Here is a 14481-nt window from a genome sequence, read left to right as displayed (position 1 = left end):
AAATAAATGAGACTTATAGTTAGTTTAGAAATTTAACAAAAAAATCTTTTCCAACTTCAAAAATAATATAAACCAGTTCAAGAACAGAGACCAACTCTGTCAAAAAAAAAAACACATACTGCAAAATAAAGCTTATCTTCCTGAAATGAATTGATTTTTTTTTTGTTTTTGGGTGGTGTTGATGAACCGTTGACGTATAGAGGAATAGGATGTGGCCTTGTTTTCTATAGGACGTGGCCCTAATCGCTATAGGATGTGGCCCTAATTGCTATAGGATGAGAAATCTTTGCTCAACTTGGCTTTTGAGTGGATCCAACCTTGATGTCGTCTTCATCTTTTCCATATCTGTGTATAAACTTCAGAATGCTTTCCCTTTTGGAAATGTGTTTTTCTTTCTATAGCTATCCATGAAGTCTTCTTCTTCTTCTTCTTCTTCTCGTTGCTGGAGATACGATGTTTTCCCCAACTTCAGAGGGGAAGATGTCCGCCATTCATTAGTCAGCCATCTTCGTAAGGAACTCGATCGCAAGTTAATCAAAACATTCAACGACAACAGGATCGAAAGAAGCCGCGATATCAACCCGGAGCTTTTAAAGGCGATAGCAGAATCGAGGATTGCGATCGTCGTCTTCTCTGAGAACTATGCTTCTTCCAAGTGGTGCTTAGATGAGTTGGTGAAGATCCGAGAGTGCCGTGAGGAGTTTGATCAAATGGTGATTCCTATTTTCTACAAAGTAGATGCTTCTCATGTTAGAAAACAGACGGGAGAGTTCGGCAAGGTCTTTGGAGAGACCTGCATCGGCAGAACAGAAAATGAGATACGAAAATGGACAAGAGCTCTAGTAGAGGTAGCAAATCTTGCCGGAGAAGATCTTCGGAACTGGTAATTATGTTTTTATTTATTTATATATTTTAGCTTACATATCAGAATTAGTTTATGCTTTTAGGGATGTTCCTTGATTAGAATTGGCTATTTGTTATTTGTTATGAACCTTTCTTTCCTTGTGAATTAAGAAGAATATATGAAAGGTTAGTTCTCGAGATTAAGGTTAATTCTTGGGGTTTGTTCTTTTATTAATTGATAGATACCCTTATATATCTAGGTTTCATACAACTTAATCATAACCCTAATGCATAACTCTAACGTATAAAAGATAATATGAAAACCAAACTCATCAAGTAAACCACTAATATAATGTTCTAACCATATCCTAATCAACCTAACCATAGTCTTGTATCATTATTGTTATGTAGGCGTAGCGAAGCAGAAATGGTTCAAAACATTGCCAACGATGTTTCAAACAAACTTATTACCCCATCAGATAATTTTAGAGACTTCGTTGGGATTGAAGCTCATATAGAGACATTGATATCAATGTTGCGGTTCAACTCCAAGGAAGCGAGAATGATAGGGATTTGTGGACCTCCCGAAAGTGGTAAGACTACCATAGGAAGAGCTCTATACATCAAACTCATTAGCCAGTTCGAGGATCGGGCCCGGGCTTTCGTAGCATATAGGAGAACATTGGGGAGCGACTATGACCAGAAGTTGTGTTGGGAAAAACAATTTTTATCAGAAATTCTTTGTCAAAAGAATATAAAGAAGATAGAGCAATGTGGTGCGGTGGAACAACGACTAAAGAACAAGAAAGTTCTTATAGTTCTTGATGATGTTGATGAACTTGAGCTACTAAAAACGTTGGTAGGACGAATCAGGTGGTTTGGATCTGAGAGCAGAATTGTTGTGATTACTCAGAAAAGGGAACTTCTCAGGGCTCACAAGATTCAACAAGTTTATGAAGTGGAATTCCCATCAGATGAACTGGCTCTTCAAATATTTTGTCGATATGCTTTCGAGAAAAACTCTCCACCTCATGGTTTCAGCAACCTCGCAGCTGAAGCGGCAAAGCTTGCGGGTAATCGTCCAAAAGCTCTCAAGCACTTCGGTTCGTCTTTTCGAAGGATATTGGACAAGGAAGAGTGGGTGAAGATGCTATCGGAGTTTCGTAATGAGAGCAACCTAAAAATCAGATATGATGGGTTAGATGGCAAAGATCAAGATTACATTGCGTGTTTAACCAATGGTGAGGGAATCAATATTAAAAAATTGCATGGAAATAGTGTTGTTACCACTTGAATTATAATTATTGCTGATATGTTATAATTCCCTTAAACACATATGCATGCAGGTTCAAATTCCCAGCCTCAAAGAAATTACATGGACGCAAGCTCAAGTGTTTCTCAAGTGAAAGCAGAGTGGATCCACTTAGCACTAGGCGTGTCTATGTTACTTAACATCCGCAGTGACGGAACAAGAGATCTCAAACATTTGAGCTACAAGTAATGTGGGATCTTACACAATGTTACGCTTCTTTTTTCATATTACGTTAGAATCTTAAGTAACTAGTAGGATAAATACGAATCAATCTAACAATAAGTTATTGGTTGCAGTCGAAGTGTGGCCCAACAAGTAGAAGCATGGTGGTCGGAGAATTGTGCAAGAGTGTGCAAGAAGTACAATATTTTATGTGGCATTGATAGATCAACTGGTGGTGGTGGTGGTAATTTTGAGGAAAGAAATAAAGTTTGCTATGTTGGGTTAGACCCCAACGGCAAGGATCAAGGTATTGGCCTATTGGGTGACGAAATTGATAATATGAAAAAATGGCTCGGTGATAGTTTTAACATTGGAATTAGAAACATTGATTAAAAGTCTCTCGGACTAGCCCGTTCGTTTCTCCATTTTCGGATGTGGCATCTGGATATGAATACACCATGCATATGTTGTTAGTTGTTTTCTAATTTGGTTTTTGCATCTAGATGATGCATTTGGATTCAAATCCAAATGAATACTAAACTATATCATATCACACGTACGCAATGAATAACTCTCTTGCTTCACATTAGCTATGCATGCAGGTTTAATGTATGGGGAATCTTCGAATTCCCAATTTCAAGGAAACATGGACGCAAGCCTCAGAAGATACAAAACCAGTAATGAATTCTCAAAAGATATACAAAGCTCGAAAGCTTCTCAAGTGGGGGAGGAAAAGACCGAGTACTGTGAACCAGGTGTGTATAATAACTTTTGGCATTCGTACCAATCTTTTGGCGTACGTTGCATGTGGAAAACTATTTTTTTTCACCCTTACTTCTATGCCTGCAGATTTAAGGTATGGACAAAGTTCAAATTCAGAGCTTCAAAGAAACATGGAAGCAAGCAATATGAGAAATGAACCTGTGAGTGAGATGCTTTTCAAAAATTACGGTGCGCATTTGCCCAATGGTAAGGGAAGTGATATTTTAAAACTTGCATGGAGATTTGTAATCTGGACTTAAAATTCTTGCTGATATAAGTCCCTCAAACACTTTATGCCTGTAGGTATAACCGATGGAAAATGTTCAAATCCCCAGTCTCGAAAAAAACTGGACGCAAGCCTCCGAAGAGACAAAATTGTGCATCACTGGATTCGAAGGAGTAGTGACCTCTCGTTTGATTTTCAGGGGCCAACATCTATAGTGAGTGCTTCTCAAGTGGAGGAGAAAAAGATCGAGTGTGAAGAAGGCGTGTATATAACACTTGGCATCCTCAGTGGCAGAATTGTAGTTCTCAAACGTTTGGAGTTCAGGTAATGTGAAATATATATATTCTTACGTACACATAGGATTCATGTCAGTCAATCTAACAATGAGTGGTTATTTGTAGCCGAAGAGTGGCTCAACAAGCAAAAGTTTGGTGGTGGGAAAATTGGATAAATGTGTACGAGAAGTACAACATAAGTGGCATAGATAAATCATTTGATGGTAGATTTAATGGTTAAAAACAAGCTGAAGCTTAGCCTGGCCCTAGAAAGAGTCAGGACCGAGCTAGATATTGAAGCCTAAAAGGCTAAAACGCAGGTCTACTACTGGAATTCTGGTCGCATTACCCCGAAATTGTCTAAATCTGTTTAACTGAATTTAGTGCAAGTCTTTTTACTGCATGGCCTCAAGGCCCTCAATACTATTTAAAATCGTTTGATCACTTATCATTCGTTACATTATGATTTGATTAACTATACTGTAATATGTTTACATAGTGTAGAAAAACATTATGCGCGGGTATTCACCTAGGTAATAGGTTCCGTTCTCGTCTCGGTAATCCTCAAATCATTTTTACCTGTTCAAGTTACTTGATGAAAGCACAAGTAACACTCATTTCAATGAACCGTTTCATCATCCAACCAGGATTCCGTTAGCTTAAACATTTTTTGTATTGATTAATCTGGAAACTGAGCAAGTGTTCAATTATAGACAACAACACAATCTCACTTCTGTTAATCATCAAAGATCAACCAAACTTACAAGACTCCCGTGTGACTCAAACTGCAAACATTTTTAAAAAGCCGACCTTAGGCTTGTGATGCCAATCTCTTTGTACAGCTCTTAGGGAGATGAATACTATGGAAGTTTGGTCCCTTTGGGACAGTTGCAGGTCTTTTCTCCCCTGAAGCAAGAACACAAACAGAAGGTTTGTTGATGACTGCAACTTCTTTAGATTCTCCATTCATCTGTGAGGTTTCCTCCACGGTTTCAATTCCTTTCCTTGCTACTTGCTTCTTTCTACCTAATGCAACCCTGAGAAAATGCACAAAATTTTCAGATTACATTGCGAGAAAAGGTAACTGCTAGACAAGTCAAGACTCGTTTGCCATGTTCTCTCAAGTGATAGAATATACTTTTGTCTTTCTGATCAAGCAGTTTTTACCTCTTGCTATTAATCATGTTCTCAGAGACAAGTGTTGTGGATGTTCCTCTTGGAGCTTTTAGCTGGGAAGTTGTGTTCTTCTCTACCTGCAAGTTGGAGATTATTATATCACCAAAAGAAACACTCACACGATGAACATACATTGATATGCTTCACAAAGAACTTACTCGAACAGGATGATGTTTTGGACCCAAGTTTTCACTATGGAACCCCATAATGCTTGCAGTTTCTTCTTTGGCAAGAGTAGTACACTGTGGTTTCTTCTCCGTGTGTGCTTCCTTGAGAATTTGTCTTTCCTATAAAAAAAAATTCTACCATCAGAAATAAAAAACCAAAGTTGCATATGAGAGAATATATCTTTGATTATTGCACATCATACATCAGTTCGAAGTCGAAAAGGCTTTGGATTCGTGAGCTTAGGTTTTGTATACTTCACACGAGTACCAGCCGAAACAGTCTTGCCATTGAAACATTTATCTGCTACTGTCATAACCTGGTCCATACAAATGCATATAAATACACAAAAGATGATAGTAGAGCCCAATTAATAACTAATAAGTATACAGAAGGTACATAGGCTATGTAACATACCTTTTGAGTAGTTTTACAATTTTCTTTCTTGCCAAAGACTTTCTTTTTCAACAAAGGGTAGGTAGCTTGGTCGACTTTTCTGCAAGATTCCCACAAAACAAGTGTATCTGTGAGATGATGAGCGAACGAGAACCCAAAGTAAAGCAAACAACCAACATTTTCCTCACCTGTTATTGTCCAAGGCTGAAGAATTTTCCTTATCATCGCCTTCTCTATCAACGTCTGTCGCATTAGTAGCATTTTCTTTGTTCTCACACTCCAATGGTAATGCATTTTCCTTGTCTTCAGTCTCCACAGTCTCACAATGCTTTGCTTTGTTCAGTCCACTCACCTTTATTACAGAAATATCTTCTCTATCGACAGCCGCTGCAATAGTAGCATTCTCTTTGTCCTCACACTCCAAAGCTAATGCATTCTCCTTTTCTTCAATCTCTGCACTCTCCTTTACCACAGCAGGATCTTCTGTGGCCTGGAGTTGGTTGTTCATGTTAGCCTTCAATGTGTCTGACAATTCTTCAGATTTGTTTTGGACCACGAGCTCTTCATCTCCACTAGTTTTTTCAGTTCCTGGCAACGACTGATTCTCAAGTTCCTTGCCATTAGCCTCATGAGCTTTAGAAGCATCAGAGGAAAGTACAGGCTCTTCCTTTTTCTTAACCCTCTTCTTCAAAGTACTGACACCTTTGGTATTCGAATCGTTCTGTTTCTGTGACCGCACAGAATCAAACACTCGGCTCTTCACCTCTCGTGTCTTTAGCGGTCTTCTAGATGGAACTGAACTCACAACCTTATGATTAACCCCTAAACCGTTACTTTTGTTCTCAATCTCAAGCTTCCGCATCCCATTACACAACTTCTTCACCGAGGAACTAAGCTCCACAGATCTCTTCAGTTTCACCAACTTCTTTGGTGATTGAAACACCAAAGCCTTTGCAACAACTCTGTTTTCTGACACCTTGGTTGTTGCATTTCTCGGGTTTTGTACACTCCTAAAAGCGGCTGGACTCTTCATTTGCTTCTTTCTCTCAGTTAACGCCTTCTGAGGAACTGATGAGATCACTGAGGACACCTTTGCCTTTGGAGTTACATTCTTCTTTGTGGGAACTACTTTTACTTCCTTTGACCTGATGACATTACCATTACCCTTCTGAGGTATTGCCGAGATCATAGCCAATCTAGAAACGCGTGATCTCGATGGCTTTGCAGGAACCGTGTTTGGACATTTAGGATCAACACTGTAACAACAAAAGTATGTAGAACACTGTAACATTAAACACACATTACAGTGATGATCTCTCTAAGTAGGCCTGGGCATAAAAACCGTACCCGAATACCCAACCTGGAATCCGACCCGAAAAATCGGGTTCGGGTTGGGTACGGGTTTGCCTATAAAATCCTATTGGGTTCAATTTTCTAATACCCGTGGGTTCGGGTTAGGGTCGGATAATACCCGGTACCCGTTTGGATATCCATTAAACCCGAACATATAAACATATTTATAATATTTATCATTAATATAATGCAATTACCCCAAAATTATGATTATAATTTTGAATATTTCATTTAGTTTTATACCTAAATATCAAAAATAATCAAAATATCTAAAATATTTTTTATGTAAGTCAAAATTTAACTAAATTTATTTAAATTTAATTATATTTTTTCGGTTACCCGGTAGTTCGGGTACTAATCGGGCTCTAAAATTTGTAACCCAAACCGACCCGAACCCGATAGTACCCAAACCGAACCGAACCCATATATCTAAAAATACCCAATGGGTTCTATTTTTCTAAACCCGTTTACCCGAACCCGAACGGGTTACCCGAATGCCCAGCTCTATCTCTAAGTACAAATTGTACATGAGAAATGAAGTTCAATACCTGAAATCTTTTCTGTAAAGAGCTTTTCGAAGACGAACACTTGGACTCCTAGCTGCCATGACCTAGTAATGTTGATTAACATCAAAGTTAGTGAATTTTTTTCTAAACGAATGAAAATAAGGAAAACAAAAGTTTAGATCTTTCAGCTAACCCGAAGAACGAATTTTTGGTAGATTGCTTCCGAATCCATGAACTCTTCATGCTTCTGATCACATCCTAAGGTACACACATTATCACCAAGAAACCAAAAACGGATCAAAACACATTCCAATTAAAAGTCAAACCCAAAAACAAAACAAACACTGTTCACTAAGAACCCTAATTTAGCAATTTTCAGAAAACATCAAAATCAAATTTTCCCAGATCTCTGGAACATTAATAATAATGGTGTTACTAATGATTGATTCAAATGCTCAAAAAAAAAAAAGAGAGAAAGTAAAATGTTAAAAAGGATTCAGACCAACTCTGGAACAGAACCAGTAACGATCATCTCCTTCAGGGCGATGATCTGGTGCGGTGAGGTCTACGAACTTTGGAGCTTCTATCGTCTCGTAGAAGTCTTCTTCGGTAAACTCGTCCACTATCATATGCTCGAATGCCTCCATTTACACTAATATTATCAATAAAAATTAGGGATTCACAGGAGAGAGGAACACAGAGCGAGAAAGAGAGAAAGAGAGAAAGAGTAGTGTCTAATTTGGTGCCTGCCTGTCTTTTTTAGCTCAGACAAGATGATTGATGAAGGAACATTCACATAAACTAGCCGTTAAGTGGAAAGGATTGTAATAATGGTCTCTTCTCAGGGTTACTTTTGTCACTACTTGGATTTTGAGCATCTCTCTTTCATCGTGAATAAAGTAAATCTGAAGGAAAAGGAGGATAAAGAAAGAAAGAAGAAGCAAAACCGGTTCTTTTAAACCGGCATTTCCACAGAACCAAACCAAATCCCGTAATGCAGGCATATATTTCTTGTTTCTTTACAATTTTTTTTTTTTTTTTTTTTTGGGGTAAACTTAACAAATCATTTTTGCTTTGTATTCTTCGACAGATTCAAAAATGATCTGTATCCAATTTAATTGATCAAAGTAAGTATACCGTAATACACATATTTTTTTTAATTAAAGACGTCAGCGATCTAAACATTCAATATTCATCGGTATTTCAACCAAAATTATTGGTTGAAAATTAAAGAGTTTGGAGCCTAGTAATAAATTTAAAATTGAAACAAATAGGAATTGATCAATAGAATTTATTTTCAACGGCTACTTGTGAGTACTGTCGAGAATCAATCAACGGCTACATGTGACTGCAGAGCCAAAGGGGTAGAGTTGGCAAGACATATCGGGCCGGTTAAGCCCATACTAAGCCTGCTTCAATTTAAATGGCCCTAAAATAGCCCACTAAGGAAGAGAGAAGCGTTGGTATTATCCCCTTCAAGTCAAGCGAAAGAGAGATCGGTGACGGAGTTTTCTTGCCGCCGGAGCCGGAGTTCCTCTTCCTCAGTCTGTTGTTGAACCAGTAGCAGATATTTTCGATCGGATTATCTCAGTGACTCCTGATTTTTTTTGTTCTTCGTCGCTCGCTTGTGTGGTTTGTTGTGTGGCAGAGTCAAGAGTTAATCCCATTTGAGCAATCCGGTCTCTGTCGATCGATAATTTAGTTCCTAATTGAGGTTCGTTTGCATAATTCCAATTTTGTGTAATCCTCTTTTCGATTCCATCTTTGATTTTCTGGGATTTGAACCTGCGATTCCCGTCATTTCGTAGTCTTCGATAAGAATGATATAGATCTATAGTTTGATTCTATGTATCGGAGCTTATGATAGTTATAAGCTCTCCTGTTCATTTGATCGATAATGATAACTGATGCGCGATGTTAGACATCTTAGTTCTCTTTGGATACCAACTTCAATTTCTCAGCTATGTTTGTTTGTGGCTAGTGAACAATCATTTCTAGGTTTGTTATTTTTTCCTTTTGGTTTCACAGGATCCATTACACTTGTTGATTTTGATAGGTTTTGCTATTCATTGATTGTTTAGTAAAACTCGTGATGGTTTGCAGGAAAGATGAACAAGCTGCTGGAATATGGGAGAAAAGCAATGTTCTATGTGAGAGTCCTCTCTGGGTATGAAGAGCGGAGAATCCGGACTTACAGGTTGCAACTCGAAAAGCGTATCCAGCAGGTTTCTTTCTTTTTTCTTTCTCACCATGCCTTAGTATGAATGGTAGAATAATTAAGTTGATGAAACCCTAATTTCTGCCTTTTCTTGGACCAAAGTTGATCGTATACTTTTGAAAAACCTTTTTCTACATGATTGAGGATGAGACACTGAAGCAGCTTGTATGTCTATAAACTTGTATGCAGAATACTTACTTCAATATTGTACATTTGAAGTGTGATGAAATAAGATTTTCCTTCAATTAGAGTTTCCTAATCATATGGACTTATTAGGTGTTATATATGTTCAACGATACTTATGACTTTTAGCTTCTAGCAAGGGTTGTCATGGAATACCTTTTTTATCTGTCTTGCAGGCCCAACAAAGGAAAGCAGAGATAAACAGACTCCCAGAGCAGATTGTATTATCTGAAGTCCGCCGTATGGTTGAGGAGATGCAGAATTTGAATAAGCAGATTGAGAATACGGTTAGTCTCTTGTCTTTATCCTCAGTCCCCAACTTTGCAAATTGTTTGCTTTAATCCCATTGAGTTTATCACTTTCTTAATATCAGCTATAAGCCTATATATGTACATTAAGTGTCGTCAAAATATGTTTGTGATATCGTGTCAGCTAAGTGCCTTTTTGATCCAAAGCATTCAAAGATGGGAAATTTTTTTTAGTTTTTTGGTGTTTGAGATTTTGATAGCAAAACGTTTTGGAAGGAAAGACCGAAATAGCGAAACGAGACCAGTCACCAGAGCTTGTGTTTCCCAAATTAGAAAGCTTTCCATCTCTTTTGTTTTACTTTTGTCCGTGTTAGGAGAATTTCAAGTCTTAAGTTTGTTTCGGGTCTTTACCAATACAGGAGGCTCAGATTGAAGACTACTTCAAACCGATAGACAAGCAAGCTGGTACCATAATGGAGATTCAGCTCGAAGGAGAGAAGAAAACAATGGGGACAATGATGAACGCAACACAACAGGAAGCTATAAGAAAGATTGAAGAGGCTGAGAGACTCGCTCGGGCACGTGGAAATGCAAATATGAGTGCAGAGGCAAACACGGGCGAGAAGATCCAAGATTCAGAATCCTCAGCCAACGAAAAAGCTCAAGCAAAATAAAGACTGATCTTTGTCTTCATGTTGACACATAATAGATTCAGAGTCTCTGTACACATCCAACGGTTTAAGTTCTCTTAGTTGAGTAAGCTGAGATCGCAGCCTCGCATTTGCTCGGTCTTAATAATTTGGAATTCGGTTGACTGAATAGAAACAAAACCGAGTTTCTGGTCTGTCTACTGTCTAGCGTGCAAGAACTTATAGAGGTGGCCCTGGTTGGATTATCACAGATATATTATTTTCAAATAAACTTAACATCAACTGAAGAATATTTTGAATTAAGTTATCAGTTACCAGTATTTCCAGATGAGTTTGCCGTGTGCGTTTAAATGTAGAAAAAGTATGACGAGTGTTTGTGCATAGTATCGGAAAGATGTGTAGTTTGCTTGAGATTGATGTCAACACTTGCATGTAAATTGTTTACCGGTTTTCAGAATCCGTAAAAATGGGGCATCCTCTCAGACTATATACATCAACGATTTTGACAAGATTGGTAGGTATATTCCTAAAGCTTGTACAATCGACAGGGTACAACATGTGTTCCCAGGAGAAGAACTAATATAAAGTAACAAGACATCTTTCTCTTTCTGCTGAAATCTTACGCAATATATATTTTGTAGTAGCAAAACATGAGGTTTTGGTTTAACCAAGAGATGAAAATGTGAGTTCCTTCTTATTATTTGCTTTGGGTATGAAGAAAATCACGCATTTGATTGTGAACTTCAGATTTCACAACAAGTCGCATTCTCTTAGAGTCTTCCCAAAGAAGGCCTCCCCATTCCCGAGCAAAGTCACAAGCTGCCTCAAACACATCCTGCCAACATAATGTTTCACGATTTTGGTTACTGGGATTTACTATTAACGGATTTGCGACATAAAGAAAAAGCAAAAATTAAGAGGATTCAAGTTTGTTACTTTTGAAGGAAATTCATCGTAGAAGTGGGCTTGGGTCATCTCGATTCTCTTCAGATCACCCTCCCAAAGCCGTATCTGCCAAAAACAATGCATTTGAACTCATCAGCACAAGCCTGATAAATCAGGGGGCAGAGATGGTATACACTTTTCAAGCTATAAACCAATCATAGACACATTTTATTATAATTGACACTAAATGGAAGGAGGGTGTATAAACCTGATCTGTGACATTTTCTGGAATAGATGGGACTCGATCAGCACATCGTGGATGAGAATTTTGCTGGAGAAAAGTTATAATCTGTGACAGCAAAAAGAAAAAAAATAAAAAAGATCATTCAGAAACTTATAAGAAAAGCATCAGCAATTTGATCACCATCTTATGGACAGTATGGGTCCGGTCAAGTGTAAGCATAAAATCATGTATTGGATGGATACTTCAAAAAAAATTTCAACCGAAACCAAAGGTACCTGGTCTGATGTGATGCCATTGTCAAATGCATTGTACAAACTTTCCTTTGTAATTGCACAAGCAATAAGGTTTGGAAGTTGGTACTCTATCCTGGACAAATGAAGCAGCAACTACTTAGACCTAAAGGATCTTAAAACACAGACGAGTAGAGTTTCAGGTCGATGTTCAGGAGCTACTACCTCGCAAACAGACGTAAAATTTCACACTGTAACTTAGATGTGGAGTACGCATACATCCTGAAGTTTGTTTCCATCACGACAAAACCCTGAAAAAGAATAACAAACAGCAATGATACTCGAAATCAAGAAAATGTTGGTAGTACATAGAAATGGGACAAGAGGGGGATAAAAAAAGGTGTGACCTCTTTTCGCGATGATGAATCTGCCAGACTGACTGATAAATTTGTAGCCAGTTTCGTAGGAATAAACCAACTGTCTTTCATTCCCTTTAATAATTAGAAAGACTAGCTCAGCTTATGATATAATTCTATAATCTCTCTAATTTTAACTTCTGCAAAGTTTTTTTCTTTTGGCATTTGGTAATATTACAAATGGTCTAACTCTAACCTGTTGAAGCTTGACTAATCCCAAGTCTTCAAGGTCCTTGAGTGTTTTTCTTTGAACCTCTGTCAACGTATTTGAGTTATATGCCTGCAATGTGTATAAGATGTTTGAGCTCAACGAAATAATTAACAAGTTTCCAGCGCAATCCAGTAAGAGTGAAAAAAGAAGAGAACAAGAACGCTTGAAATGACTTTTTTTGTGAAGTTCAGTTATACCTCACCAGTAACATGAAAACTAAGCTCCAACAAAAACGAAATCAAGTCTGCTGGTTCTACATTTCGTTCCTGAACAACAATGGTATTGCGTTATTCATTCAGCGATATAGAGATTTTAACTTAAATAAACCTTGTTAAGGCATGATACAAACCTCGGCATTCGATATGTATTCTCGAATAATGTACCAAAGCTGGGCATTTGTATCCATCAGCTGCAAGTTAGGGTCAATAAGGTTACACATATATATACAAATAATTAAAGATCACTGATTCATAATTTGCATACCAAAAACTGAAAGCCACTCTCAGTTAATCTTGGGCCATCTTTATCTCTGCAATGTCGCATGAACTGTATTAGGATATATGCCACCACTGTGCATCTATAGACGTGTATGATAATAACATTACCTTTGACTCAATAAACCTCGCTGGAAGATTTTCATCATAGATTCACTGATGCCAGTTAGCTTCTCACCATGACCCGAATTTATGAGTTGTAGCAAGAAACTCTGACAAACATTAGTGGCACATCATCAGATACAAACCAAATTCATATTGAAAAGATATTTCTTCTTTACAATTGCTTCCATCTTACTAGTATTATCAATAAACAAAATTAAGAAAATAAACAGACCTCCCATTTCTTATGGGCATAGGCCTCGAGTTCTTGTAGACTTGGAAGCTTAATAGCATTGTGGGAATTCATAGGCTCTCTAGGTAAAACTCCACTGCAAAGATTAATTTTTGGCTCATCAGCATCTTCTCCAAAAACCTAGAGAAAAAATTAACGAAAAAGGACTATACCATCAACGTAACAATGCCTTTACCCGGAAATAATATGTTTCTGAAGATTGTTCTGAAATGTACGGTTGAGGCTGTAACTGGTTCCCCTTTTCCTGCAAAAATAGGAAGTGGAGGTCAGAGGGTTGAATAAGCAAGCTAACATCCAAAGTCAAGAGAATATATAACATCTGAACAAGTCTTTAACAATGATACTATCAAGAATAAAAGTCAAGAACGCATACCTATCTACAATTTCTGAAAAAATGCGTAATTGAATCAGACGATCAATAGCAACTCTATGCTTAGATGCGCCATCTGCAAGCACCCACTCCTCCATCATTGTAGAAGGTACAGGAACATCAATGTATAACATCTGCAATACATACTTCTTGGCAAGAGGTGGCAAAGACCTAATAAACCATCTCAATAAAATAAGTTCCTTAAATCTTACTTCATAACTACTCTTACTGGTCTTTCAAATCATATAAAAACTATCTATGATTCAAAAAAAATTAACCTGAGAATAGCCTCGCAGATGAAGACATTGTTGTAGAGCTTGTCAAGCTTGATGGCGGGAAGAGACGCCACCATGTCCATGAAACTCTTCGCGATGATCTTAACTTGCGGCATCCTTTCACCAATAGGGATTTTTTTCTACTCACAGGAACGGTTCTGAAAGAGTGTACTAACTGTGAGCTTCCACTTCCACAGTGACCACGAAATTAGGGTTTCTGCCTCAATCGACGCAAAACTAGATAAATAAAAGCATCAACCCAAAATCCAAAAACAGGACTAAAGAAGGAAGGTTAAAATTAGTGCGTTTCGGTTGAAGTTGTAGATAAAACTTAAATCGAAATTAGGGTTTCACTCCTCTCTTGCTTGTCTCGAAGAGCTCCAGAATCGATTACCAACTAAAATCAAAGGAAACTGACGAAATCGATCGGAGAAGATGACCAGGAACAGGATTCGAAGTATGAATTACTGAGATTTCTCCAATGTAACAATTGCATTGTCGTAAATACAGAAGAACCTGCGTGTTA

The 14481-nt window shown here is 37.8% G+C and overlaps 4 protein-coding genes across 7 annotated transcripts; 2 read left to right on the top strand and 2 right to left on the bottom strand.

Annotated features, from left to right (window-relative positions):
* Positions 1–4024, top strand: LOC104723406 (disease resistance protein RLM3). Of its 4 annotated transcripts, none has more exons than XM_010441772.3 (8): positions 1–883; positions 1255–2084; positions 2190–2340; positions 2452–2624; positions 2908–3072; positions 3167–3286; positions 3383–3629; positions 3707–4024. In XM_010441772.3, the coding sequence occupies exons 1-8, from the start codon at positions 408–410 to the stop codon at positions 3819–3821; spliced, it is 2277 nt and encodes a 758-aa protein (XP_010440074.2). In that variant the 5' UTR covers positions 1–407; the 3' UTR covers positions 3822–4024. The 4 variants fall into 4 exon arrangements, 2 of the variants coding, with proteins under 2 accessions (XP_010440074.2, XP_010440075.2); XR_015572416.1 differs by having other exon boundaries at positions 39–883; positions 2190–2345; positions 2920–3072; XR_015572415.1 differs by having other exon boundaries at positions 39–883; positions 2190–2345.
* Positions 4025–4234: 210 nt separating this feature from the next.
* LOC104723404 (uncharacterized) lies at positions 4235–8149 on the bottom strand. The gene is made up of 9 exons (XM_010441770.3): positions 7679–8149; positions 7370–7434; positions 7219–7280; positions 5506–6573; positions 5339–5417; positions 5127–5240; positions 4915–5043; positions 4748–4833; positions 4235–4617 (listed from the first exon to the last, which is right to left on the bottom strand). Exons 1-9 carry the CDS (start codon positions 7821–7823, stop codon positions 4392–4394), a joined length of 1974 nt encoding a protein of 657 aa, XP_010440072.1. The 5' UTR covers positions 7824–8149; the 3' UTR covers positions 4235–4391.
* Positions 8150–8612: 463 nt separating this feature from the next.
* LOC104723403 (uncharacterized) lies at positions 8613–10795 on the top strand. Its single transcript, XM_010441769.3, has 4 exons — positions 8613–8890; positions 9280–9401; positions 9754–9864; positions 10245–10795. Exons 2-4 carry the CDS (start codon positions 9285–9287, stop codon positions 10497–10499), a joined length of 483 nt encoding a protein of 160 aa, XP_010440071.1. The 5' UTR covers positions 8613–8890; positions 9280–9284; the 3' UTR covers positions 10500–10795.
* A 180-nt stretch (positions 10796–10975) lies between these two features.
* On the bottom strand, positions 10976–14473 carry LOC104723402 (general transcription and DNA repair factor IIH subunit TFB2-like). Its single transcript, XM_010441768.3, has 15 exons — positions 13959–14473; positions 13684–13851; positions 13486–13554; positions 13293–13386; positions 13067–13167; positions 12945–12990; positions 12811–12870; positions 12659–12727; positions 12447–12530; positions 12242–12325; positions 12060–12145; positions 11880–11970; positions 11629–11709; positions 11412–11486; positions 10976–11310 (listed from the first exon to the last, which is right to left on the bottom strand). The coding sequence occupies exons 1-15, from the start codon at positions 14069–14071 to the stop codon at positions 11173–11175; spliced, it is 1359 nt and encodes a 452-aa protein (XP_010440070.1). The 5' UTR covers positions 14072–14473; the 3' UTR covers positions 10976–11172.
* Positions 14474–14481: the final 8 nt, after the last annotated feature.

Source organism: Camelina sativa, chromosome 11 (assembly GCF_030686135.1).
Source record: "Camelina sativa cultivar CO46 ecotype springtype chromosome 11, ASM3068613v1".
NCBI lineage: Eukaryota > Viridiplantae > Streptophyta > Magnoliopsida > Brassicales > Brassicaceae > Camelina > Camelina sativa.
This window is presented reverse-complemented; position numbering and strand designations above follow the sequence as displayed.

Bases quoted from the DNA above. Each gene is read 5' to 3' on its own strand.
- LOC104723402 (XM_010441768.3), bottom strand. From the start codon at position 14,071: ATGCCGCAAGTTAAGATCATCGCGAAGAGTTTCATGGACATGGTGGCG. The intron at 13,852-13,958 runs GTTAATTTTTTT...ATGGTTTATTAG, and splicing joins ATCTGCGAGGCTATTCTCAG to GTCTTTGCCACCTCTTGCCA. The intron at 12,146-12,241 runs GTCACACCTTTT...ATTCTTTTTCAG, and splicing joins ATTCATCATCGCGAAAAGAG to GGTTTTGTCGTGATGGAAAC.
- LOC104723404 (XM_010441770.3), bottom strand. From the start codon at position 7,823: ATGGAGGCATTCGAGCATATGATAGTGGACGAGTTTACCGAAGAAGAC. The intron at 7,435-7,678 runs GTCTGAATCCTT...TGTGTACCTTAG, and splicing joins CTGGTTCTGTTCCAGAGTTG to GATGTGATCAGAAGCATGAA. The intron at 7,281-7,369 runs GTTAGCTGAAAG...CAACATTACTAG, and splicing joins ACCAAAAATTCGTTCTTCGG to GTCATGGCAGCTAGGAGTCC.
- LOC104723403 (XM_010441769.3), top strand. From the start codon at position 9,285: ATGAACAAGCTGCTGGAATATGGGAGAAAAGCAATGTTCTATGTGAGA. The intron at 9,402-9,753 runs GTTTCTTTCTTT...TCTGTCTTGCAG, and splicing joins TCGAAAAGCGTATCCAGCAG to GCCCAACAAAGGAAAGCAGA. The intron at 9,865-10,244 runs GTTAGTCTCTTG...TTACCAATACAG, and splicing joins ATAAGCAGATTGAGAATACG to GAGGCTCAGATTGAAGACTA.
- LOC104723406 (XM_010441772.3), top strand. From the start codon at position 408: ATGAAGTCTTCTTCTTCTTCTTCTTCTTCTCGTTGCTGGAGATACGAT. The intron at 884-1,254 runs GTAATTATGTTT...ATTGTTATGTAG, and splicing joins GGAGAAGATCTTCGGAACTG to GCGTAGCGAAGCAGAAATGG. The intron at 2,085-2,189 runs GTGAGGGAATCA...ATATGCATGCAG, and splicing joins CATTGCGTGTTTAACCAATG to GTTCAAATTCCCAGCCTCAA.